Source organism: Lontra canadensis, unplaced genomic scaffold, assembly GCF_010015895.1.
Source record: "Lontra canadensis isolate GAN:19392208 unplaced genomic scaffold, GSC_riverotter_1.0 scaffold27, whole genome shotgun sequence".
Taxonomy (NCBI): Eukaryota; Metazoa; Chordata; class Mammalia; order Carnivora; family Mustelidae; genus Lontra; species Lontra canadensis.
The window spans coordinates 1,578,440-1,603,971 of NW_022631021.1; the positions used below are offsets into that span (position 1 = coordinate 1,578,440).

Consider the following 25,532-nt stretch of genomic DNA (forward strand, 5'->3'; position numbering starts at 1 on the left):
GTGCTTTTACTCCTTATATTAGAAGCTTCTGGTCTGCTGACCCTCTAAGATCCCTGGCATGAGTATTTCAGTAAGATGTGTGTTGCTTGGTCTTACTAGTAATTCTCTATGTCTTGGTCTTACTAGTAATTCTGTACGTGTTGTCCTGGGTCATTTGTTCTATTCAGTAGTAACTGAGTGCTTGCTATCTACCAGACACCATTCTAGTACAGGGAACAAAAAAAATTTTGTCCTCTTTGAACATTGTACAGATAGATAACAATTAACAATGAGCATACAAAAAATTAGATATTATATTAGCAGACAATAATGCTGTGGACAAAAAGAAAAGGTAGAGTAGGGAAAGGATAGGAGTGTGAGGGTAGGGTTGAGATGCAGTTTTAAATGGGCGGCCAAGGATAGACCTCATTGAGAAGGTGAATTTTGGACAAACATTTGAAGGAGTAGAGGAATTAGACCCATGGATATCTGGGGGAAGAACATTCCAAGCAGAAGGAACAGCCAATGCAAAAGTCCTGAGGTGGAAAACTCCATGCTGAATTGGAATTTCAGCAAGGGGCCTGTGTGCCTGGAGTCCAGAGGCCAGTGTGGAGCTGAATGAGAATAGCGGAGAAAAGTAGATCATGAGGTCAGAGAGATAATTGGGGACAGGGTACTGGATTATGTAAGGCTTTATTGGCCATTGAAGGGATTTTTATCTATTTTTAAAAATTTGTTATGTACTTAATTTGACATACATAGAGAGATCATGAGTAGGCAGAGAGGCAGGCAGAGGCAGAGGGGGAAGCAGGCTCCCTGCTGAGCAGAGAGCCCGATTCGAGGCTCGATCCCAGGATCCTGAGACCATGACTTGGGCCGAAGGCAGAGGTGTATTAACCCACTGAGACACCCAGTGCCCTGGGATTTTTATCTTTATTCTAAATGAAAAGGGAAGCCTTTTGAGGAGAGAAGTGACATGATCTGATTTTTATTTTTAAAGAATTACTCTGCTGCTGTTTTGCAGATAGACTGTAGCAAGTCCCAAGGATCATCTGAGGTCTTTAGGAGGCTTATGGTTACAAATTGTCAATCCCTGTGATTATTTTAAATACTTTGTTTAAGTATGGAAATGTTTTTTGCCTTTTGGTAATTGCTTTATCAAATAGGGCTGACAGTAGTAAACATGCCAGTTTACAGATACAGAAGAGACTTTTTTTTTCTACATAGGTTTTTTTCTGGCTATATAATGCTTTGAAAAGAAGGGTGGTAGGGGAGGACTCTTGACCTCTTGTTGTCCAAGAAGTGCTTAATAAAAGAAGTTCTACAATGGGGTGCTATCTACAGTACTAAAAGCCATTTATTATGGAGTTCTGCCTTTTTGCTCGTAGAGTAGATTTTACTTATGAATGACTTTGAGAAATGGTGATTTGTGCTTCTTAAGTTTGATTAAATTTAAAGGAGACCATTTTCAGGTGCTTGGGTGGCTCAGTTGGTTAAGCAACTGCCTTTGAGTCAGGTCATGATCCCGGAGTACTGGGATTGAGTCCTGCATTGAGCTCCCAGCTCCACAGGGAGTCTGCTTCTCCCTCTGACCAGAATTCTCCTCTCTCATGCTCTCTCTGTCTCTCTCTCACATAAATAAATATTTATTATTTATGTGAGAGAGAGGGGAGGGGCAGAGGGAAGGAGGAGAGAGAGAGAGAATCTCAAGCAGACTCCCTTCTCTGCAGAGTGTGAAGCCCGACTTGGAACTGCCATCTCACAACCTAAGCCAAAACCAAGAGTCCAAGGCTTAACTGACTGTGTCACCCTTAATTAAGGGCGCCCCTACTTAATTCATTTTTAAAGATGGGAGAACTAGGGAAGGGAAAAGTGGGAGCCATTTCTCTCCACTGGCTGCAGACTCTGTGCTCACAGCTCACATTTGCCCAGAATCCAGAGGCCTCCTCAACTAAGGACTCCATAATGCCGGATATTTTCATCCTGACGTTCTTTGCCATCATAAGCCTGGTCATATTGTCCTACAGTATCCATCTGCTATAGTGACCTGCAACTGCAGGGGGGAAGCCCTCAGAATAGTTCAGTGGGGGAAGGACGACGCTGTCGGGCTGAGTGTCCTGCTTGGCTGATGCACCAGTGGATTTTTGCTTCTAGACATTATTTTGGCTCCTGGTCTCCAGCCCAACAAGAGGCCACTTAGCAGCAGCAGCAGCAGCAGCAGCAGCAGCAGCAGCAGCAGCAGTCCTGCTGCCCAGCAGACCTCTTTCAGAGCCTCTTGGATATGGTTAACCACCATCAGGCTGGGGGCTGCTGGAGCTCAGAGGCAGAGGCCCTCATCTGGGACATCAGGAATGCGTGGACATGGCTGGCAGTTGCTGTGTGCATTTGCGCTGTAGACAAAGGGTGTTGAGTACATAGAGCTGAAATGTAGATTCAGTAAAGTCACCACGGAAAACTGCTCAAGTATTCATTTTGATAGCCTTTCTTTAGTTGTAAATGCAATTGCATATTATTGTAAAATATGTTGTTTCCTTTCCCTCTCACACACAGGGGGTCCCTTGTAAGTCCAAGAGCGCACGGTCTGTCTTCATCTGTGAAGTAGTCACTTTATCACTGTCTTTACAGATTACACAATCTGAGCTTGTGTGTGGTATCCCTCATCTCACTCTCCAGCCAAAAGGAACTTGTCATTTGAATTTTTAAAAATTTATCATATTTTTTTTCCATTCCATACCACTTGTGCCCCAGGTTCTCATTAAAAGAGAAAAGTGGTTATGTAGTCCTCATTCTTTGTGGCTGGCTGAATTATAAATTATTGAAATAGGGTAGCTGTAACTCATCCTGTTATTTGGGGAAAATCTCTATCTTACCCCAAAATAAATGTTTTTTTGTTTTGTTTTGTTTTGTTTTTAAATTGTCAAATGTTCCTTTTCTGAAAGAAAACTTTCAATATATTTCTTTGTCCAACTAGGGTTGAAGAAACTCAGTATTTTAGAACCCTTACTAGACTTGGGCCCCAAATCTGTGGTACCTATTCCTTTAAAAAGTCCATCATAATTGTTCTACATTTGATTTTCCTTTCTAGCTTAAAAATAAACAAGGAGGGGGAAAAAAGGTGGGAGAACTAGATAGCATTCCAGCTGTTCTTAAATCAAACCTCCATTAATTTATTTGAGGTGTTCTGAACACTGACAATAATAGTTAGGTCTTCACTAAACTGTAGTTAAATTTGCTTTCCAGAGACAAATGCTGTAGAAATTATGAGGTTATCAGTGAATGCTCCTTTTGGAATTGACTTATTTAAAATGTGCTGAGCTACATTTTCCTCTCACTCCCTTGTACACTATTTAAAATTTCATACCACTTCCATAAACATTCAGTAACTTTGTGTGATGCTTGCTTTTGTCCACTGTTGGAAGATTTATTTTTGGAAACCTTCCTATATATGAGGAGTTAGAATTTGACAGTTCATGGGTATGGATTGGTCTTTGGGATTCATGGAAACAACATACAGTGTTTAGGTTAGTTCCTGCAAGACACTTCTGCCATGAATAATGCTTTTTTTACTTAATTTTAGCCTGGCAGCAATGCTTGATAGTTACTGCTATTTAGACTGATTAATCTTATATATTTAAATAATGTTTTGACAGTTTCACCCTCTGAAAATTTTAGTGATAAAATGGATGTGATCTCTGATGGGACCAGTGATGGAATATTGTAATTAAAAGCATGCTCTTTTTTCTCAGGCTGTGCATTCAGTGGTCTTCTGGCTGTGTAGGATTTAAGTCACTGGTAACAAGTTTTTTTTTTTTTTTTAAAGATTTTATTTATTTATTTATTTGAGAGAGAGAGGGAGAGATAGCAAGAGATCATGGGTTGGAGGGTGGGTGGGGGGAAAGAGAAAAGGCTCCCCTCTGAGCAGGAAGCCTGACACAGGTCAACACAGCTTGATCCCAGGACCCTGGGATCATGACCTGAGCTGAAGGCAGACGCTTAACGTACTGAGCCATCCAGGTGCTCCTACTGGTAACCATTTAAACACAGTAGTTATACTAGAAATTACTGTGGTTACATTGGTAATACTGCTTCACATCTTTGTGAACTAGCACAAACATATTAATATTTTTAGGTTTTATTTCTAGACAAATTAAGATAGATTGTAGGTGGAGTCATCTAGAATATTTTCCTTTTCTCTCTAAAATTATTTTTTAAAGTTGAGAAAATAATCCTTTACTATCTGAAGTCCTAAAATGTGATCATTTGTAAAGTACACTTATAAAATAGAAATTGTATTCTCTCTTCCTCAGCTTGAGGCTTGCAATTTGTCATAATTGATATTATGGATATGGTGACCATACACTAGATCTTCTGGGAGAAGTCCTGATTGCAAAATATTAGCCAGTTATTGGCAACATTCTCATACTTGTCAGATTTATGAGTCAGTTGGGGTTAAAAACTTAAGTGACTGTGATCAATGGAATATTGCTAGGTTTTTGCCAGCTTTCTTCTTTCGTTAAAGATTAACTTTGAGGAGCACCTGGGTGGCTCAGTGGGTTAAGCCTCTGCCTTCAGCTCAGGTCATGATCTCAGGGTCCTGGGATCGAGCCCCACATCGGGTGCTCTGCTCAGCAGGGAGCCCGTTTCCCTGCCTGCCTCTCTGCCTACTTGTGATCTCTCTCTGTCAAATAAATAAATAAAATCTTAAAAAAAAAAAAGGTTAACTTTGATAGTAAGTATTGAGAATTACTATGGAAATTATCTGGAGATACTGCTTCCCAGATTATTGTGATACTTACAAAACTTTTTTAGAAAAGATCATTCTCTTGATTTAAACTTGAAGTCACCTGGAAGAATTTGGAGGCAGTATGTGCTGTGATTAAGATCATGCATGGTTCTGAGAGCAGATAGTTTTCGATTCAATCCTTGACATTACCACTCTTAACCTTGAGCAGGTTACATATCCTTGTTCAGTCTCTCTTTCCTCGTCAACGAAATGGGAAAGCTAATGGGTCTTAACCTTACAGAGCTGTTAGGAAGAGACCATGAGACACAGGCATCAGGAAGAGTGCTCTGCACAGAATAAGCACTGACTACATCTGGTTACGGTTTGTTCAGCGTGGAACATTTCTTGCAAGAGAATTGCCTTTAGGAAACATTTCAGAAAGTCCAGTTTTTTCTTTAAGGTACGTTTAGAGTCTGCCCTTAAGGTAGTATAATTGTACAAACTTTAAAAATATGAAATGCTAAAATCTTAATTTCACATCTAGGCTAAGTTCTGTTGATCTTTGTGAAATTGGGAACTGACTATCATCCCAACAGGGAAATTATGAAATAGAAAAAAAAAATTCAGTTCCTCTCTGAGGAAAGAAAGTAATACTACTGTGTGTGTGTGTGTGTGTGTGTGTGTGTGTGTGTGTGTAGAGGTCATACACATTTTTATTTACACAACACATTAATAGGAGATTTAAATTTACTAGCCTGGTTTCTTTCACTCCAAATTTATAAAAAATCAAAATAGAAATGAAATGAAATCAGCATTTTTCATAGCTCGACTGGTATACATTATGATTCAGCCTCAGGAATGAGTAGTGATTCTTACACAACAGATAAAACCTAACCTGCTTTTTAAAAATTCAGCCATTTTAGTACTTATCTGGTTTTTATGTTCCCATAGCTGTGTAATACAGTAATGAGTGGGTAAGGTATTGCATCTAGAATATCTGTGGTGAACCTGTTGGACTTGAATATAATTGTTCCCTAATCTGACCACGTAGGATTAATAACGAGCACCACACCTGTGAGGAGAGGTTCTGGAATGCCCCATCTTGCTTATAGATAATGTTCCTCCTTCCTTTAAAGTAAATGCAGGAATATTGTCAGTGAACAGTATCCTTTTGCCAGTGAATCCTGAAAAAGGAGGATTATAATTTGAAAATTTAAAGGTACTACTTTAGAATCTACAACTTGGTTTATAAAGAGGTGATAATATAATGATAGATTTCAAAATCCAAGATACTTTATCATGGCAGTGCATTTAGTAGCACTGTATAGGTCTCAAGCAATAATACTTAAAAAAAAAAAAACTGATACTGATAATAACACATACATCATTCTAATTTTCATCTTTGCTTTTTTTCTTTTCTCTTTAACTAACATCAAGTAGGAGGGAGTATAGAAGTTTTTAGGAAAATAGATGGTAAGTGGTAAAATTAGAATAGGGGTGTTAAAAATGAGCCCCCCCACCATGAGTAGTTATTATGTTTTTAGCTCTCACTGTGGTACTTAGTAGGTGGCTATCTTAATTTATTTTATTTTATTTATCATGATAACTGTACTCTTTAATCCCCATCACCTGTTTCACCCATCACTCCACTCATCTCTTATCTGATTTGTGTAGTTCAGTTTGTTCTCTATTGTTAAGTCTGTTTCTTGGTTCGTCTCTTTCTTTATTTTCCCCTCTTTGTTCATTTGTTTTCTTTCTTATGTTCTACATATGAGTGAGATCATATGGTATTTGTCTTTGACTTATTTCGCTTAGCATTAGACTCTCTAGCTCTATCCATGTTGTTCAAATAGCAAGATTTAGATCTTTTTTATGGCTGAGTAATATTTCATTATATATATTATATATATATATTTTATATATATATATATATATATATATATAACATCTTCATTCATCTATCAGGGGACACTTGGGCTGCTTCCATAGTTTGGCTATTGTAAATAGTGCTGCAGTAAACATAAGGGTGCACGTATCCCTTTGAATTAGTGTTGTACTTTGGTGATAAATACCCAAGAGTGTGATTACTGGGTTGTAGAGCAGTTCTATTTTTAATTTTTTGAGGAACCTCCGTACCATTTTCCACAGCAGCTGCCCATTTTGCATTCCTGCCAGCGGTGCAAGAGGGTTCCTTTTTCTCCACATCCTTGCCAACGTTGGTTGTTTCTTGTGTTTTTATTTTATTTTTTATTTTTTAAAAGATTTTTATTTATTTATTTGAGAGAGAGAACATGCAGACTCCCTGCTGAGCAGGGAGCCCAATGCAGGTCTCAATCCCAGGACTCCAGGATCACGACCTGAGCCTAAGGCAGATGTTCAACCGATTGAGACACCCAGGTGCCCACTTGTGTTTTTAATTGTAGCCATTCTGACAATACAAAAATTGTAGTTTTGATTTTGCGTTTTTCTGATGATGAGTAATGTTAAGCATCTTTTCATGTGTCTGTTGGCCACTATATGTCTTCTTTGGAGAAATGTCTTGTTCATGTCTTTTGCCCATTTCTTAATTGGATTATTTGTTTTTTGGGTATTGAGTTGTATCAGTTTATATATTTTATTTTATTTTTTAAAAGATTTTGTTTATTTATTTGACAGAGAGAGACTCAGTGAGAGATGGAACACAAGAAGCAGGCTCCCCGATGAGGAGGGAGCCCAATTCAGGCATCGATCCCAAGACCTGGGGTCATGACCTGAGCTGAAGGCAGATGCTTAACGACTGAGCCACCCAGCTGGCCCTCAGTTTATATATTTTAGATACTAACCCTATATCAGATATGTCGTTTCCAAATATGTTCTATTCAGTAGGTTGCCATATAGGAGTGGCCTTTTCTTAAAAACTTTTAGAAGTCTTATGAAGATAAGAGCTTTCATAGGGGTTCTGGATTATTGTGTAACTCTCCATTAATTTCTAGATATCTGGTGACCCATCTCATGGGAGCAGATCTGAACAACATTGTGAAATGTCAGAAGCTTACGGATGACCATGTTCAGTTCCTCATCTACCAGATTCTCCGAGGTCTCAAGGTATAGTCTTCCCTTCTTCATTCCAAGGCTTAAGAAAAGGAAGAAAAAAAAAAACTTTCCTATGGAAAATTTCAAACACTCACAAAATCACAAGTACAATCCTAGTGTAATGAACCCCTGTATTTACTCAATGACCACAGTTACCAACATATGGTCAATCTTGTTTCTTTTGTATTTCCCAATCCCTGGATTATTTTAAGGCAAGTCCCAGACATAATGTCATTCCACCCATAGATATTTCAGTATGTATGTCCAAGATCTCAGGACTTCATTCTTATATCTAAAGAGTAGTAATAATTTCTTGATATAATCTAATATCTGGTCAGTGTTGTTGAAACTTTAAAAACCTCCTCAGGTTTATTTATGGGAGGGGCAGGGAAGTAATATTTTAAAATTAAGCCACCTTTGACTTTTAGCAGCTTTGAATCCTAGCTGAGCTCCACAGCACCAACCAGAAAACAGGTTGAAAATTCTAACTCCTGTGAGTAGAGTTGATGGTATAGAAATCATAGTTTTGATAAATGTACAGATTACTGTTAATTAACTTGTTCTCATTTCTAATCCCATTATTTAATACTAGCAGTTCTTACTGGTTCATGAAAATATACCTCAACTATGTCATATGACTGTAAGAGGTTGGAGATAACTTTTTGATTAAACAACTTTTTTCTCTTTCACAGTATATACATTCAGCGGACATAATTCACAGGGTAATGTATTGTGATTTTGATTAAATTATTTGGGGAGGAGGGGATACTGAAGTGGAGAGGACTGGCATTCAGCCAAGATCCTAATCCAAATTTAATTTAGCCATAGAAGTATTGATTGATTGTAACTTTGCTCTAGGTTTAAACTGATTAAAGAAAGAAAATATATTGTTTTTAGTTACTTAAGGCTAATTAGGACTGGCCAGTGATTATAGATGGAGATCATTGACAGCTGGGTAGTCTTACATTTATTTTGGATCTTCATCATTACCTGTAGGAAAAAAACCCACCATATATCATACTGTTGATCATGTCCTCTCTATACTTGCTTCCTAGGACCTAAAACCTAGTAATCTAGCTGTGAATGAAGACTGTGAGCTGAAGGTGAGATGAAGAGACACTGGTAATTGTTTGTTTCAGCATGTAATTATGTGTTTGACTAACCAGGCAGACTAATGGAACATATGGGTTTATAAAACCATCACTTTTTATCCGAAAATTCATTCCTTAGGAATTATCAGATTTTGAAGTTTGAACCACAGATTTAGTAAGTTTTAGTTTACAGGACATTGAAGATGGCATTCGGTGTCTTGTTTTCTTTCTAAAATAAAGTTGTTAGAAATTTAATATGTTAGTTATAATAAAGGAGAATTATAGTCTGAATATCAAGTAAGCAATCCTGGAGAGATAATTACTAGATCAGTTTCCTGAGAGAAAAAGGGCAAAAGCCACTCATCAAAATAATTCAGATAGGAGATAGGTAGTCTATAGAGCGCAAGCAGCTCTGGAATTTTTTTTTCTTATCTTTACTTTTTAAACATAATTAAATATAATAAAATGCATCATTTTAAATGTATGTTTGACAAAATTTTGATATCCATTCACCCACCAACACAATTGAAATAAAGAACAGTTTATCACTTCAGATAGTTGCCTTGTGCTCCTTCCTAGCCAGCACCCTCCCCCGCCCAGCCCTTCACTACCCCTAACCCTGGCTTCAGACAACCACCGATCTGCTTGCTGACACTATAGAAAAGATACATTTTTTCTGGAATTTCATATAAGTGGAATCATACAGTATTTGTGTGTGTGTGTCTAACTTAGGCTTAGTATAATATTTTTGAAGTCCCTCTGTGTTGTATCAGTAGTTCATTCCTTTTTATTGCTGAGTAGTATTCATTTTATGAATTTGCCACAATTTGTTTATCCATCCACCTGTTAGACATCTGCTTCAATTCTGGTCTGGGGCTGTGCACAGCTGCTGTGAATATTCATGCTCAAGCCTTTGGGTGGATGTATGCTTCCATTGCTCTTGGATAAATCCCTAGGAGTAGCATTTTTTGCTTAGCTTTTTGTAATTTTATTTTTTAAAGTTCTTGCTGCGTTTATCATGTGTTTTAAGCATGGACTAGGAAGTGTGTTTATGAAAATGCTATCTTGTTCTTCCTTTTCCAAGACACTAGAGCGTCTTCCCCTCCTGCTTTGTGAGTCTTAGGAGCTTGACTATTCCAGTGCCTGATTTCTCTTCTCTCCCTTAGATCTTGGATTTTGGACTGGCCCGACACACAGATGATGAAATGACAGGCTATGTGGCCACCAGGTGGTACAGGGCTCCTGAGATCATGCTGAACTGGATGCATTACAACCAGACAGGTATTGGCTTTTGTTAGTTACTTAGGACCTTATTAGCTCCATGTTGGTTGGGTGTATCTGGGATTCTCCGAAGTGGAGATGATGGGAGATGGGAGTGGGAGAAAACATCTTTTGCTCCCCGCTCAGTGGTCCTTTTAAAGTCAACAGGAAATATTTCAGTTGCTCAGATAGAGAAAGTGGAGTTTTTATACACAGCTTTTAAACTTTGTGATTTAGCAGCTGGGTTTTTATTTATTTAGATTTCCAAAATATTCTGTGAATACTTCTACCTGAAGACAGTGGGGTCATAATTTTAACCTCTCAACACTATTTTGGAGAATCTGCCATTTCTGCCAGTAAGAATCTCTGCCCCTTTGTGAACAGTTTCTCTTGCCTTAAGTATGTTTTGACGTCCCACCTATGTAGCTCTTTAGTGGGGTTAATAAGCTTACTGCTATAAAGAAGAGTATGACTGTTGAACCTTGAATGTATTATATACTAATTCCAGCATTTCGCCTCTAGTTACAGTTCTCTTTGTGGTCAAGTATGATAATAGTGACGTCGTATACCCTTTTCTCTTTACTTTTGCCAGTTGATATTTGGTCAGTGGGATGCATAATGGCCGAGCTGTTGACTGGAAGAACATTGTTTCCTGGTACAGACCGTATCCTTTTAAAAGTTTTGGAATCTTGTTTCTTATCTGTATTCCAGTGTCCATGGGAGTATATTGCTTTTACCTATCTCTAGGGAAGGCTCTCAGTTACTTGTTTAAATAGTTCAGATGTGTGTTATGAGATCTGCCCCCTGGCTGAGTATTTCGCCTTGTCAAGAAAGAGGCTTCAATTTACTTGTGTGTGTTGGAAAAATTCCTCATAAGCCGGAGAACTCTTTACATCTCTCACATGTCATCTTTTTGCAGTGAGTCGCTTATTGTATTAATCTTCTAAAAGCAGTTCTGCCACCTGAGCGTATTCCTGAGAAGCTTCAGATCTCAATGACTGGTTTAGTCCGCTTGTACAACACTTAATGAGCACAAGGTACCCATTTACAAATCAGTGATATCTTTAGCTTTTATGTTTGGCTTACATGTTAAAAAGATTATTATTTGGTTCCTATGATGATGTACCTGCTGACTCTCTTTATGTTTGTTGTTTAACAACAAATAATAAAAACAAGAAGTGATAAGGTCATTGGACCTTATCCATGTGCCTTTTTTTTTCCCAGCACAATTTTGTTTTTAGTCTAGAGTGTAACCAAACCTTAATTTACTTCCAGAGTTATTATCTAGTTTATAGTTTTTCATGGCCCTTATGTTTTAGGTCCTTTCCTATCTGCTGCATGTCCATTTCATAGTTTAGAAATAATATCAGCAAAATGTGGTTTGTTGGGACTCCCATTACTTTTATTGGGGAAAGCGTTCAGGTGAGAAAGAATGTTGACTTATATGTCTCGAACGAGGCTTGAAGATTTTTGTAAAATTCATCTGAGTAGCCTGGGAGTGGGTTGGGTAGAGCTTTAAAGACGCTGCAGTTAAGCTATGAATGTGATCTCTCATGCTTAGAGACCTGAAAGCGTAGAGACCTTAGCAAACTCACTGAGTTTATAAACCAGAACATCAGTTTACTTGCTTACGGTTTGGGATATACTTCTGTGGTGACTGTGATGTTCATGTTATCTATCCATGTGTTCTAACTATCTTCTGCTAGAGGAAATGTACTTTCCTAAGGAACTGAAAAACTTCTGCCCCCTCAGGCAAAGCTGTTTATATCCCTCTGAATATTTCTGCTTTGATACAGAGCTCTGTCTCCCTATACTTACTGCTTCTCATTCCCAGAGTCTTAGTTTTTTAAATACGTAGTGTTTCTCCTTTGTCCTTTGCTTCATTCACCTTATGTCTTCGTCTTAGAATTGTGGTATATACGTTACAGTCCAGGCTGAGAGAATTAGGGAAATTTTGTAATTCCCCCTTTCCTCAGGTACGTATCTCAGAGTCCCATCCTTTAGCCTGTCTTGCCAAGCGTACTACTGTGATGCGTTGCTCTATTGCCCTCTCCCCTCGTCTCCTATATTATCTCTGTCTCTGTCTGTCTTCAGTCGGCTGCAGACTCTTCTGCCTACATAGATAACCAGAGTCGTGGAAAGCAAGAGAGACAGCAGGGTGTACTAGTTGAGAGCACATACTCAGGAATGAGACTTCCTGGGTGTAGATCCTGCCTCTTTTGCTCCCAGCTGCATGACTGTGAGCACATTTTCTAACCTCTGCCTCCTGGTTTCCTTAACCATAAAATGTTAAATGTATATACCTCGCAAGGTGGCTGTGAGAATCCAGTGAGATAGTGTCTGGAAGGTTCTTAGAGCCTGCCAGGAAATGTTAGCCATCATCTTCATTAGTGACTTTTGGGAAATAGTTTTTCCCTTTACCTTCCCACTCTGTTGTCTACCTATGAATCATTAAAGGTTAATTTTTGTTTGTTTGTTTTATTTATATTTCGTGACAGGTAGTGAAGTATGGATCCTCTTGGCACACTACTGATAGAAAGGTTTCAAAGCAGTTGTGCCCTGTGGTTTTATCTATAGACAGCTGCCTGCCCCCTGATGCCTTGACTCTTTTAGAAATGCTAACTTTCATGCACACCTGACCTGGGTGGCTCAGTCAGTTAAGCATCTGAGTCTTGATTTCAGCTCAGGTTATGATCCCAGGTCTGTGAGATCGAGGCCCACATCAGGCTCTCTGTTGGCGTGGAGCTTATTAGAGATTCTCTCTCCCTCTCCCCCTGCTCACTGTCCCCCACCTTCCTCCTCTTGCACACGCACGCACACTCTCAAAAAAATAAAATAAAGGAAGGGTAACTTTCTAAGAAGTCTTCCCTTGCTATGCATACTTCTTTTCCTTCTGTGAGCTTTAGATGGAAAACAGTATTACCCAACGACCCAGCAACCCAGTTACTACCACTTAGTAGTAAACACTACTAAGTGTTTACCCTAAAGATACAAATGGAGTGATCTGAAGGGGCACTTGCACCCCAGTGTTTATAGCAGCAATGTCCACAATAGCCATACCATGGAAAGAGCCTAGATGTCCATCAACAGATGAATGGATAAAGAAGATGTGGTGTATATATACACAATGGAATACTATGCAGCCATCAAAAGAAATGAAATCTTGCCATTTAGAATGACGTGGATGGAACTAGAGGGTATTATGCTCAGCGAAATAAGTCAATCAGAGAAAGAATTATTGTATGATCTCTCTCATATGAGGAATTTAAGAGGCAGGGTTGGGGGTGATGAGGGGAAGGTAGGGAGAAATGAAACAAGATGGGACCAGGGAGGGAGATAAACCTAAAAGACTCTTAATCTCAGGAAACAAACCGAGGGTTGCTGGGGGGAGGGGGATGGGAGGAAGGGTTAGGGTGGCTGGGTGATGGACATTGGGGAGGGTATGTGCCATGGTGAGTGCTGTGAATTGTGTAAGACTGATGATTCACAGGCCTGTACCCCTGAAGCAAATAATAACATTATATGTTAATAAAAAAAGAAGAAAAGAAAACCCATCATTTAGACTTTTTACCATGAGCTTTTTTTTTTTTTTTAAATGCATGCAAATTCTTTTCAAAATTCTTATATTAGTAATACACCATTTCTTTTCTGCTTGGCTCTTTTTGAAACAGATATTCTCCTGGATCATAAAAATCAAATTCAAAGGATTTGTATTTGTAATATACATAACCCCTGTCTTGTCAGTTGCCATCTGTTGGGATGTAGCTTTGGGCCTGACAAGGAAAGAGGAAAGTGCTATTATTTTTTTTCCTCGCCTGAAGTGTGCAATTGCTTATAGACTAGCAGAGTGGTTCTCAACTCCTGTTTTTCATCAGAATACTTTAGAGAGCTTTTAGAAACTCCAAATGCCTGGGCACTACCCCAGAGACTCCGCTTCATTCGGCTTGGGGGTCAAAGCACAGGCTTTGGCATATTTTTTAAGTCCCAGTTGATTCTGGAGGGTAGCAGGTACCAGAGTTTAACCCCATTGACCTTGACTTTTAACCTTTTAGGCTGATCATAAAAAATTATTTAGTTAGGCAGTCTTTCTTCTTCTTCTTCTTTTTTTTTTTTTAAAGATACCAATGAGATCAGAAAGTTAAGAATTTAGACTTATCTACTTGGGAGCCTAGAAGGATGTTAGAAAACCTCTAATCGAATCCACTGTTTTTTATAGATGCGAGGAAGCCAAGACCCAGAGAAGATAGATCCCAAACTGTTATTTATAACTCAGGTCACAGTTTCTTTCCATTATTTTATTTGTTACCCTATTCCCCTGATTTCCAGAACTTCTCTTCTTAAAACCTCTGGAGAGTGTGCTGGCCCCACCATGCTGCTTTTGCCCACAAAAGCATGCAGCTACTGCTTATTTATGATTTTGAAGTGCACCTGAATGCTGAGGGAACCTCTAGAGCATGCTCTTTGTTTGAGGGCAGTTTTCTCCCCATTTTCCTCATTTATTAATCAGCTTGCATTTAGAACTAGTGGCTTTAGCTTCTAGATAAGCGCTAGCTAATAGAATTTTCTGTGGTGTTGCAAATGTTTTATATTTGTGCTACACTACAGTGGTTGGTAGCCACCAACCACATGTGGCTAGTGAGCACTTAAAATGTGGCTAGAGAAACTTAGGAACTGATTAAACATATCTCTGCAGTAAAATGTATTAACATAAAATTTGCCATTTTAACTTTTTCTTGTTGTGGTAAAATATGGCTAACACAAAATTTACCATCTTAACCATTTTTAAATATACAGTCCACTCACACTAATTACATTCACAAAGTTGTGCTGCCATCACCACTATCTTATTTCCAGAACGGTTCCATCCCCCCAAACCAAAACTTGGTACCCATTGAACAGTAACTCCCTCATTCTTCTTTCCCACAGCCTCTGATTTCCTCTCTCCTATTTCCTGAATTTGCTTATTCTAGATATTTCTTATAAGTGGAATCACACAATATTTGTTCTTGTGTTTCTTGATTATATCCCTTAGCCATGATGTTTTCAAGGTTCATCCATGTTGTAGCATGTTATCAGAACTTCATTCCTTTTCATGGCTGAATACTATTCCATTGTATGTGTATGCCACATTTTGTTTACGTACTCATCTGTTCATTGACACCTGGGTTCTTCCCACCTTTGGCAATTGTGATTAGTGCTGCAGTGAACATTGGCATACAGTTGTTTGAGCCTCTGCTTTCAATTCTTTGCAATATGTACTTAGTAGTGGAATTGTTGGGTTGTGTGGTAATCCTGTATTTAGTTTTTTGAGGAGCCACCAAACTGTTTTCCACAGTAGTTGCACCATTTTTGCCCACCGATGATGTATGAGCAATTTCTCCATATCTTCACCGTCTTCACCAACACTTGTTCCCTCTTTTTCTTCCTCCCCTCCCCCTCCTTCTCCTTCTCCTCCTCCCTTTCTTTAAATTATAGCCATCCTCGTAGGTACAAAGTGATATCTCTTTGTGAATTTAATTTGTATTTCCCTAAGGACCAGTAATTTTGAGCATCTTTTCCTGTGTTCATTGTCCATTTGTATATTTGCTGTGGAGGAATATCTGCTCAAGCCCATTACCCATCTTTTAATTGGATGGTCTTTTTATTGTTGAGTTTTTAGTTCTTTATATATTCTGGATATTAAACCTTCATTAGGTATATGATTTGCAAATATTTTCTCCCCTTCTGTGGGCTCTCTGTTCACTTTCTTGACAAAGTCCTTTGATATACTAAGGTTTTGGTTTTGTTGAAGTTTCTATTTATTTTTTCTTTTGTTGCTCATGTCCTATCTAAGAATAGATTATCAAATTCAAGGTTGTGAATATTTGCTATGTTTCCTACTAAGAATTGTATGATTTTCTACTAAGATAAACTAAAAATATTTTCTGCTAAGAATTAGCCCCTTTATTTAGGTCTTTGATCCATTTCAAGTTAATTTTTGTATATGCTGTCAAAGAGTTCCAACTTAATTCTTTTGCATGTGGAAATGCAGTAATCTCAGTACCATTTGTTGAAGACTTTCCTTTCCCTCCACTGAATGGGCCTGGCACTCCTTTCCCTCCACTGAATGGGCCTGGCACTTCTGTTAAAAGCTAATTCTATTCTATTCATCTATATATATCTGTCCTTACAGGAGTTCCTCACTGTTGTGATTTCTGAAACTTTATATGGTAAGTTTTGAATTCAGGAATTGTGAATCCTTCAACTTTGTTCTCATTGTCAAGTGTTTTTGTTTTGGCTCTTCAGGGTCTTTTGTAATCCCATCTGAATTTGAGGATGGACTTTTCTATTTCTGCAGAAAAGGCTATTGGAATTTTGATAGAGATTGTGTTGAATTTTTAGGTCACTTTGGGTATTACTGACATCTTAACAATATTAAGTCTTCCTATCCATGAACACCAGATGTCTTCCCATTTATTAGTTCCGAATTTCTTTCAGTAATGTTTTATAATTTTCATTGGACAAATCTTTCACCTTCATGGTTAATTTATTCCTAGATATTTTATTATTTTATTCTTCTAGAATAAAAGACTGTAAATGAAATTGCTTTCTTTTTTCTTTTTGTTTTTCAATTTTTGTGGGTTTTTTTTTTTTTTAAGATTTTATTTATTGAGAGAAAGAGAAAGTAGGCAGAAGTGGGTAGAGGGGGTAGAGGGAGAGGGAGAAACAGACTTCCCGCTGAGCAGGGAGCCAGATGCAGAGCTCGATCCGGGACTCTGTGATCATGACCCGAGCCGAAGGCAGGTGCTTAACTAACTGAACCACTGAGGCTCCCTTTAAATTGTTTTCTTAATTTCCTTTTCAGGCTCTTTATTGTTGGTGTATAGCAACACAACTAATTTTTGTTGATTTTGGGCACTGCATCTTTACTCAACTTGTTTACTAGCTCTAGAAGGTGTCTTGTAGATTCTTTGGTATTTTCTATACATAGGATTGTGTCCTCTGCAAATAGAGATGGTTTTCCTTCTCCCTTTCCAGTTTTCGGGCTGGAACTTCCAGTAGAGTGTTGAATAGCATTGGTGAAGTGGGCATCCTTGTTTTCTTCTTATTTTAAAGGGAAAGCTTTCAGTCTTTCTCCACTGTCTATGATTTTAGCTGTGTGTTTTTCATAAATGCTCTTTATCATGTTGAGGAGGTATCAGAGAAGCTCAGAGAAGTTCCTTTGTGTTCATAGTTTTATGAGTGTTTTAAATCTGAGCTTCAAATTTATTAGATTTTATTTAGATTACATGTAAATTTAATCAATCACATGTGATTGGTATTGAATTAGATAGTGCAGTTTTAGATCTCTACTAGTCTTGTTTCTATTCTGCCTTTTTCTAATTTGTGTGTGTGTGTGTGTGATTAGTCTCCTCCTTGAGAGATTCTTTTAGTAGAATCTTGTTCTAGTAAGTTGTTATTAATCCTTGAGTTCCCATAAAGGTGTAAGAAATACAAATTTTTGTCTTAAAGCTCATTATATATTATTAGGTTAGAAACTGTTTTCGTTCATGACTGTGTAGAACCCTTCTTCCATCTAGCTCAAAAACAGTATTATTTATTTAAAGAACGAAGCCCTGCCTTGTAAGTCTTGTTGACTAGGTATAGCAAGTGGACACCGCTGGCAGAAGTTCATATTTAGAAGAGAGTGAGGATACAGAATCTCTCTTCAGGTCTATTGCTAACTTATTTCAGACGTCATTGTTTTGAGAAGCGTGACCAGTTAGAAAATAGTTTTACTAACATTTAATAGTCTATAGCCTAAAGGAAGAGAGAAAATGAATTTCACAGCTAGCTCTGTTACCCACCAAATACTGTTTTCTCTTCCAGAGATCACAGCATTTGCTTGCTGTGGTTTTCCTTTCTAGGTGATTGATCCCATGAATTTCCTAAATGTGTAAAACATTTTTTTCCTTCTTTCGTTTTAAAAGAAGTGGTACTCTTAAGATATTAACTAGAGGACAGTGGTAATCCACTTGTCATTAGCTGCTGCCTATGCCATATGAATTTCATTAGTGTATTAAATTTGCTCCTTAATTCTGCTTTATTCATTTCTTCTTTTGATTTTTGCAAACATTTTATGAAATACTTATAAAAAGACAAAGAATAATATAATGAACACCAGTGTTCATGGCTCCCAGATCGTGAGATAAAACATGCTAATAAAGCTAAAACCTTCTGGTGTACCCCTTCCTATCACATCGACCCCTCACTTGTAGTCACTGGTTTCAAATATTATCTCATTTTTTTTAAATAACATTTTTTGGGGGGGCGCCTGGGTGGCTCAGTGGATTAAAGCCTCTGCCTTCAGCTCAGGTCATGATCCCAGGGTCCTGGGATTGAGCCCCACATTGGGCTCTGTGCTCAGCAGAGTTTCCCTTCCCTTCCTCTCTCTCTCTGCCTGTCTCTCTGCCTACTTGTGATCTCTGTCTGTCAAATAAATAAAATCTTTAAAAAAAAAAAAAAGACTTTTTATTTTTTTTAAAGTAGGCTCTACTCCCAGTATGGGGCTCAAACTCACAATCCTGAGTTCAAGAGTTGCATGCTCCACCACCTAGGGGAGCCACTGAGGCATCCTTGTTTTCTCTTTGTTTATTTACTTATTTTAGCGGGGGAGGGCCAGAGGGAGAGAGAGAACCTCAAGCAGACTCCCCATCAAGCACAGAGCCTGACACAGGGCTTGATCTCAAGACTCTGAGATCATGACCTGAGCTGAAACCAAGAGTCAGCGCTCATCCAGCTGAGCCACCCAGGCGCCCCTGTTCTCTCTGATTTAAAAAAAGTAGTTTCACTTTAGATGCTAAAAGCAAGTGTACTAATAAATGTTGAAGAAGAGAAATATTTCACTAGATTATTTGCCTTTTCTTGTCCCATCTTGAAAATACAGAAATTTTTTTTCCCAGAAAAGGCTGGAATTTTCTTAAGGTACCTAGAGTAGAGTGTCTTAAGAATTTGTGTGTGACAGTGAAAGTGACTATTTTGACAATCAAGAAAAGAAGAAAGTAGGCTGAGTCTTCTAGTCCATCCCGTCACCAGGAGGATCTCCCACCCTCCAAACACGGATGTTCTGGCTTTGTATGGGTCTTGTCTCATTGAAAATCGCAGCTCACACACAGTGGTCGCGCAGGGAGGTCTGGCCACTGGTCCTCTTCCTCATCTTCGACTCTCCGGCCTGTGGACGCTTTCTCAGAGTTGCCTAGAACACTTAGAAGTGAAGAGAATAGTCCTCTCTCATTTTCCCTGTGATTACCCTAGTCCCCTTAGGTTGATTTCCCTAACTCTTCGTTCTCCCTTTTACTTTTGTGACAGAGAGCCTAAGAATAGGCTTAGGCCTTGGTGGTTGTTTCAGAAAGGACCAGGAGATCTGGGATTTAAATTCTAACAGTTCGGGGCACCTGGGTGGCTCAGTGGGTTAAGCCTCTGCCTTCAGCTCAGGTCATGATCCTGGGGTTCTGGGATGGAGCCCCGCATCGGGCTCTCTGCTTGGCAGGAAGCCTGCTTCTCTCTCTCTCTCTGCCTGCCTCTCTGCCTACTTGTGCTCTTTGATTTCTCTCTCTCTCTGTCAAATAAATAAAAATCTTAAAAAAAAAATTTAAATTCTAACAGTTTGATGATGACCAGTAAAACATGTTTTTACCTAATAGTGAAAATTTCTTCTGTCTAGGGAAAAAAGGGGGTTAAATCAATTATGAAGGATGACTTGTGGAAATAACTAATTGTCATAATGTGAATTTTGCTTTGCTCTGCTGATGCAGCTTCTTGAAGCGCCTTCTGGCCTTAACTGCCTGGACCAATGGTAGTGGCCTTACAGTAGCCGGTACTATTGGAAGACTGACCTGTATTTCAGTGGATTTGCCAGCTCTTGGAGAACCTATGGTGATTTCTTCCGAGGTCTGCATGCTTTGACTTCCTTCATGCAAGTGCTTTTAGATCCTGAGTAGATTTCTGTTTTGCATTGTGTGTTTACTAATCTCCTGAGTATTGGCTATCATGCTGAAGCAGCTGTCTTTGTCCATGGCCCTTACACACTCATGGCCCTGTGTTTGTATACTCTCTATGATGTAAACACTTCAGATTGCGTGTTCAAAACTTTGTTAGGCCTGATATTAAATGAAACAACTTTTCTTATCTTTTTTTCTAGTTAGACTTTCCATAGAGTATGGTCCTTAAAGATTTTGAGGGCAAGGCAGAGGGGTGGAGTGGAGTTAAAAAGCATATTACAGCAGGTCTTTTCAGGCCAACTAGTGTTTATCAAACTACTTTGTGGAAGGTTCTAGAGATAAAATAGCAGCTGTCCCCCAAAACAGAATGATCATACTCAGTGGAAAGTGAGTTCTAGGAGATAGGAACTCCTAGGTAGGAACAAATGTCTACCCTCTGGTTACAAAATAAGACAGAGTGATAAAAATGCTAGAATAGAGGTATAGATAAGTTATTGAGAAGAAGTAGAGATTAATTCGAACCTAAGATATCTAGAAAGACTTCATGGCAGAGTTCTTGTTGAGTAGGATTTTGAAAAATAGATAAGAAAGGCTTGGTAGGAGGGGAGAGTGGCCAGTATTTCTGTTTATGACTTGCGTGTATAAGAAGCTGGAAGCTGAGCAGTGCCTAGAATATTTGGTGTGGATTGAAGCATTGAGTGCATTAAGGAGTAATAGTCTGAGGCAGAGTCAGAAAAGAAGCTTGAAGCCAAAGCCAGGAGGGCCTTGAGGGGCTGAGGAATTGCAGCTTTGTTCTTCACACTTGTGATTGTCTCGTTCTGGCAGAAGCAAGAGACGCGGGGTGCCCCCAGCTCATTGCTGTAATGAGCACTGCAGGTAGTGGGTGTGGCCTACTCTTCAGGTATGTTGAAGTGAAGTTGGGGCAATACAGAAACTCAGCCCAGAGTCTTCAGTCATCCCTGTCAAGTAAAACTTGACTCTCGTCTCAGTAGCTAGGAGTCTCCTGAATGAGGGTACCCATCTCAACAGCTTTATTTCTAGAGACTACTTTTGTTTGTCAGACTACCTGTTTGAGAGTTGAAGTAGTCAGTTTTTGGTTTCAGTAGTCACTAGTTGGTTTTCATATATGATATGCTTTGTGATGTGGAATAGCTACCCACTTCAGTTTGTTCCTGAAGAGCATGAGGGGACTTAACACTTATTGAATCATTTTAAATGGGCAAAGGGGATCCTGTACTAAATTCCACTGTTGTATAGTTAATTTGATTATTTTAGAGCAAGACAGTAATCATCTGCCCTCCCCACTCTGTCTGCATTAATGCATGCTTTAGATTTTTTTTCTTATCAGCACTTTGAACTGAGAGTCAGTATTGAAATTTTAACTTCCAGAACACATTGATTTTTGCCATTTGCAGATGACGAAATTCTCTACTATTCTTAATTTAGAAATAATTTGTGTGAGTGGACTCGTTTCTAATTTATCCTTGTTTTCTATAGAGCTCAAGTTACTTGGGTCTAGGATGGGGTTGGACAAACCTTTTCTTAAAAGAGCCAGATAGTAAATCTTCTAGGGTTTGGGGACCCTGTAATTTCTATTGTAACTGCTCAGTTCTGCTGTGTAGGGTGAAAGCAGCACGTGAATGAATGGGCATGGCTGTGTTCCAATAAAACATTATTTTCAAAACAGGCAGCAGGCTGGGGTTTGCTGACTCCTGTCTAGAATTTTCTTCCATTTCAGTCAGTTTCATCTGGGGGAAAAAGAGAACAGGGCAAGATGCCAGTGATATTGCATAAGTAATTCCTGTAACTTAAGCAACTATGGTTTGCGGAGGCCATTATTTTTAAGTTACACCATATTACCTTTATATGTGTAATCATAAGCAGAAATCTTTTCTTCCATCCTCCCTTCCATCCTGCTCCACCTTCTCCTCAAGTCTTCTGAGTGCCCACCATGTAGCAGATGGCCAGCAAAGCGCTGGGGATAGGTGGCCCCTGCCCTTGGGAGCTACAGAGGTAATAGAAAGCAAACAAAGTAACTCTAGATTGTGAGAAGCACTTTGATGTTGGAAAGCATTGTGTTGTGCTAGAGAATACCGGGAAGAGGGGGCTTCCCGTATTTAGAATGTTGGGGGAGGCCTGTCTGAAGAAGTGAAGTTTAAGCTGAGACCTGAAGTTGAGTAGGACCTGATAGGTGAAGAAGCTGACAGGATTGCTGACAGGATTTGTGACGGACATCAGAAGACAGCCCTCCTCCCCTCCTTTTCCTCTGAATGTTGGTATAGACATGGGGATAAACGCATTTTCACAGGGAATATGGAAAGCTATTTTATATGACTCTTTTTCTCTCTCACCTTTTAACTTCTTTTTTAGGCAAAGCTAAAGGCAGTAAGAACAAATGCAAAGTTTTTGGCCTCTGGTTAATACATGCACACACAGTGTGAGTGTGCATGGAAGAGTTGGCTACCAGAATAAAGGTCTGGACACTGTAGCCTGTTGCTCAGAGCCTGGGGGTTGTGTGAGCTTTGTCACCGCACTTGTGAGGTGGAAACCTCTGGAGTCCTGCTTCATCATGGCGCTCCGGGAACACGTGCCCGTGCGGTGGGGGAGTGGCGCCCTCTGCTGGCCGGCCGTCGCTCACCGCTCTTCTCTGCCCCGGGAAGCCGTGTAGAGAGAGGTTTTCTAGAGGGCTCAGTCAAGTGGTTAGGCTCTGCGATAGTGAAGGCTCCTGTCATATTAGGAGCTTCTTAGCTTAAGCCGTCGGGGAGTATACACAGGTGGCCCTGGCTGGCCCTCGTTCCTGTGCTCTGCTTCTTTTTTCTTGTCTGTAGCACTCTGCTTACCAGTGCTTTTCGCTGAACTGGCTACTTACTAATGCTTTGGTGGAAGGTGAGGAAGTCGGTGTGGACTGAGTGAAGCTTTTGTGTTTGCACCCGCTGTCTTCGGCAGCTAAGTACCCAGCTAAAGTCACTTCGCTTTACTGACCAGTGACGTTGACAGATCCACAAAATGAATATAAATTGGATATGTGTATGGCGCCGTTCTGAGTCTTTGTACAGGAGGACCGTGTTCCACTTGGAGTGACCGTCCCGCAGAAGCCTTGATCTAGACGAATTCACCGTTTTGGCCTGGTTTGGGGTTTTTACTTTTTGTTATTGGGGTATTTTGTTTGTTTTGTTTTGTTTGTTGTCATTTGTTTTTTATTTTTATTTTGTCCCAACATTTTCCTTTATAGTCCACCATTAGATATTGATCAGTTGAAGCTCATTTTAAGACTCGTTGGAACCCCAGGGGCTGATCTTTTGAAGAAAATCTCCTCAGAGTCTGTGAGTTGATGCTTTGATTGTAATTATCTGCCCTGTTGGGAGCCTCTGCCACTTGCCTTCCATCAATCTGTACTTTGCCCCGGGTATGTTTGTAAGCATGTGTGCCCTTTTGTGCTGACTTCCCGGATGAGGGGTGTGTGTGTGTGTGTGTGTGTACACGTGCACTCGTCTGCCCCCATGCATGAGTGTGTTTTGTTCTCTATTGGAGTATGTACTTAGTTCATGAGAGCTTGTATTGGGCAGTAGTATCCCAGTAAATGATTTGCAATTCTAACTCATTCCAAGAGATTAAAGGAAAATATGCCTCTGTTATCAAGCCCTGACATCATCTTTCTCAGAAGTTTCACATATACTTGAGTTCTTTTTAGTTTTTGGTTAGTGTGTGTTCTCAGAGCATGAACTTTACCACGTATTAGTCTAGCTTCCCTACAAGAATGAAGTGTGCATTGTGTCCATGCTACTGCCCTTTTCCAGAAGTTATTGCTTTTTACTGTTTTAGAATAGACAACGCACAACATCTTGTAAAAGTTGTCTATTCCCAACAGGGGCACATCTCTACACTATCTCCAGACCAGTCCTGATACCTCACATCCATTGGAGTAGACTTGTAGTAAATCCTTCCTCCCACAGCCTGCCTCTGTCATTCCAAGTTGAATAATCTGAGAAAAAGCTTTGGAGCTAATGCCTTCCTGCCTCTAAGCAGGGATCTAGAGAGAAGCCATGGGAATGTGACTCTGGCTTACTTTGGCTCCAATTTCCTGCTGTTGGTCATTTTCTGGAGCCAGAGACAAGAGAGAAATCATGAAAGCTCAGCCTTTCTCCCTTTTCCCCTCTGTCTGCTGCCAGGCAGTTGACTAAAAGGGAAAAAGAGCTGTGGAGCCAAGCTCCAGTTGTGCCTTCCTGAATTCTCCTCCCACCATTCTGACTGAAGGGGTCCCTTTGCCCAGTTGGAAGGGCTGCTGGGTGGCTTGAGGCAGGCTTGAGCAGGTGAGTTTGAATAGTTCATCATCTCTCTTATAACGTAAAGAATATTGTCATCTGGTATGTTTCTGGTACATTAAAAGACCATGCATTAAAAGACCACAAAGCCCAGTGTATTTATGAATTTCCACTTGGAGGGATGTAAGAGACTGTGCTGGCGCTATTATTTTGTTTCATTTATTTATTTAAGATGAAGAAGGAAAAGCACAGAAAAGCTGTGACTTGCCTGAGTCATGCACTGAGTCACTTGGCAGAGAGAGCTGAGCATCTCAGATGTTCTGATAACATGATCTCTAAACTTTAATCTCATGCGATTGCACACTATTTTGAAAGTCATTGTCGGAGTTACCACTGTGTCAACCCAAAGGAGTGTTTTCTTTTGCTTTCTGAAATGCAGAAGCTGGGTAGAGTGAATCAAAGAAGATAAGGAATGCTACTTAGAGAAGATGGTACTTTCTTGTTTTAAATGCATGTGCTGAGAAAGACTGGTAATACAGAAGACATGGAGGCAAGGCAGTGGGGGTGAGAGGAGGTTCAGTTTATTTACCAATAGTACGAATGAGACTAAGACAGTAAATTCATTCCCTGTCTGGGAGTGGCCCACTAGCAGCTCCTTCTCAGTCCCCTCTCCCACACCCAACCATTGGCCCTATAGATATGTGCTGTTAGTCACAAGAAGTTCTAAGACGAAAAGCATGGATAATATGGTATTTACTTATTATTAATCCATCATTTATTTTTAAGAAGGAAACAACATCAGGTGCCCAACCTAATGAGATACTGTTATCTTATGTGATATAGGGCACATCATATATTTAAACAGCTCTAGAGTTGGGCATAATAAAATGGACTATCAGAATACAGAATGTACTCCAACAATGAATATAGGAATAAGAAAGGGTTTTTTTTTTTTTCCCCCTACATGGTTATGGCAAGTGGATAAAAGGGGGTTAAACGGTAGACAAGATTAGTTTGGTGGTAGTAATACTGCCCAAGTACCAGTTTATCTTAAAAGCACATGGTGTGTGTGGGACACGTGGTGTGTAAATAACAAAGCCAGGTGAGTAAAATTGTTTTAAGGATTTTAAAAATCAAAAGAAAAATTCATTAGTGAAGAAATGGAATAAAAGCAAGCCAATCACTA

The 25,532-nt window shown here is 39.4% G+C and overlaps 1 protein-coding gene across 4 annotated transcripts in view; it reads left to right on the plus strand.

Moving 5' to 3' along the window:
* The window catches only part of MAPK14 (mitogen-activated protein kinase 14), a 74,993-nt gene that overhangs the window by 40,278 nt on the left and 9,183 nt on the right, over positions 1-25,532 (plus strand). For 3 of the 4 annotated variants that reach the window (XM_032864337.1, XM_032864340.1, XM_032864339.1), the window contains 6 exons: positions 7,675-7,786; positions 8,467-8,496; positions 8,830-8,877; positions 10,032-10,146; positions 10,718-10,789; positions 23,328-23,407. In XM_032864337.1, the coding sequence (XP_032720228.1) occupies positions 7,675-7,786; positions 8,467-8,496; positions 8,830-8,877; positions 10,032-10,146; positions 10,718-10,789; positions 23,328-23,407 (457 nt within the window). The remainder of the gene's footprint in view (positions 1-7,674; positions 7,787-8,466; positions 8,497-8,829; positions 8,878-10,031; positions 10,147-10,717; positions 10,790-23,327; positions 23,408-25,532) is intronic. The other variant, XM_032864338.1, reaches the window with a different exon arrangement.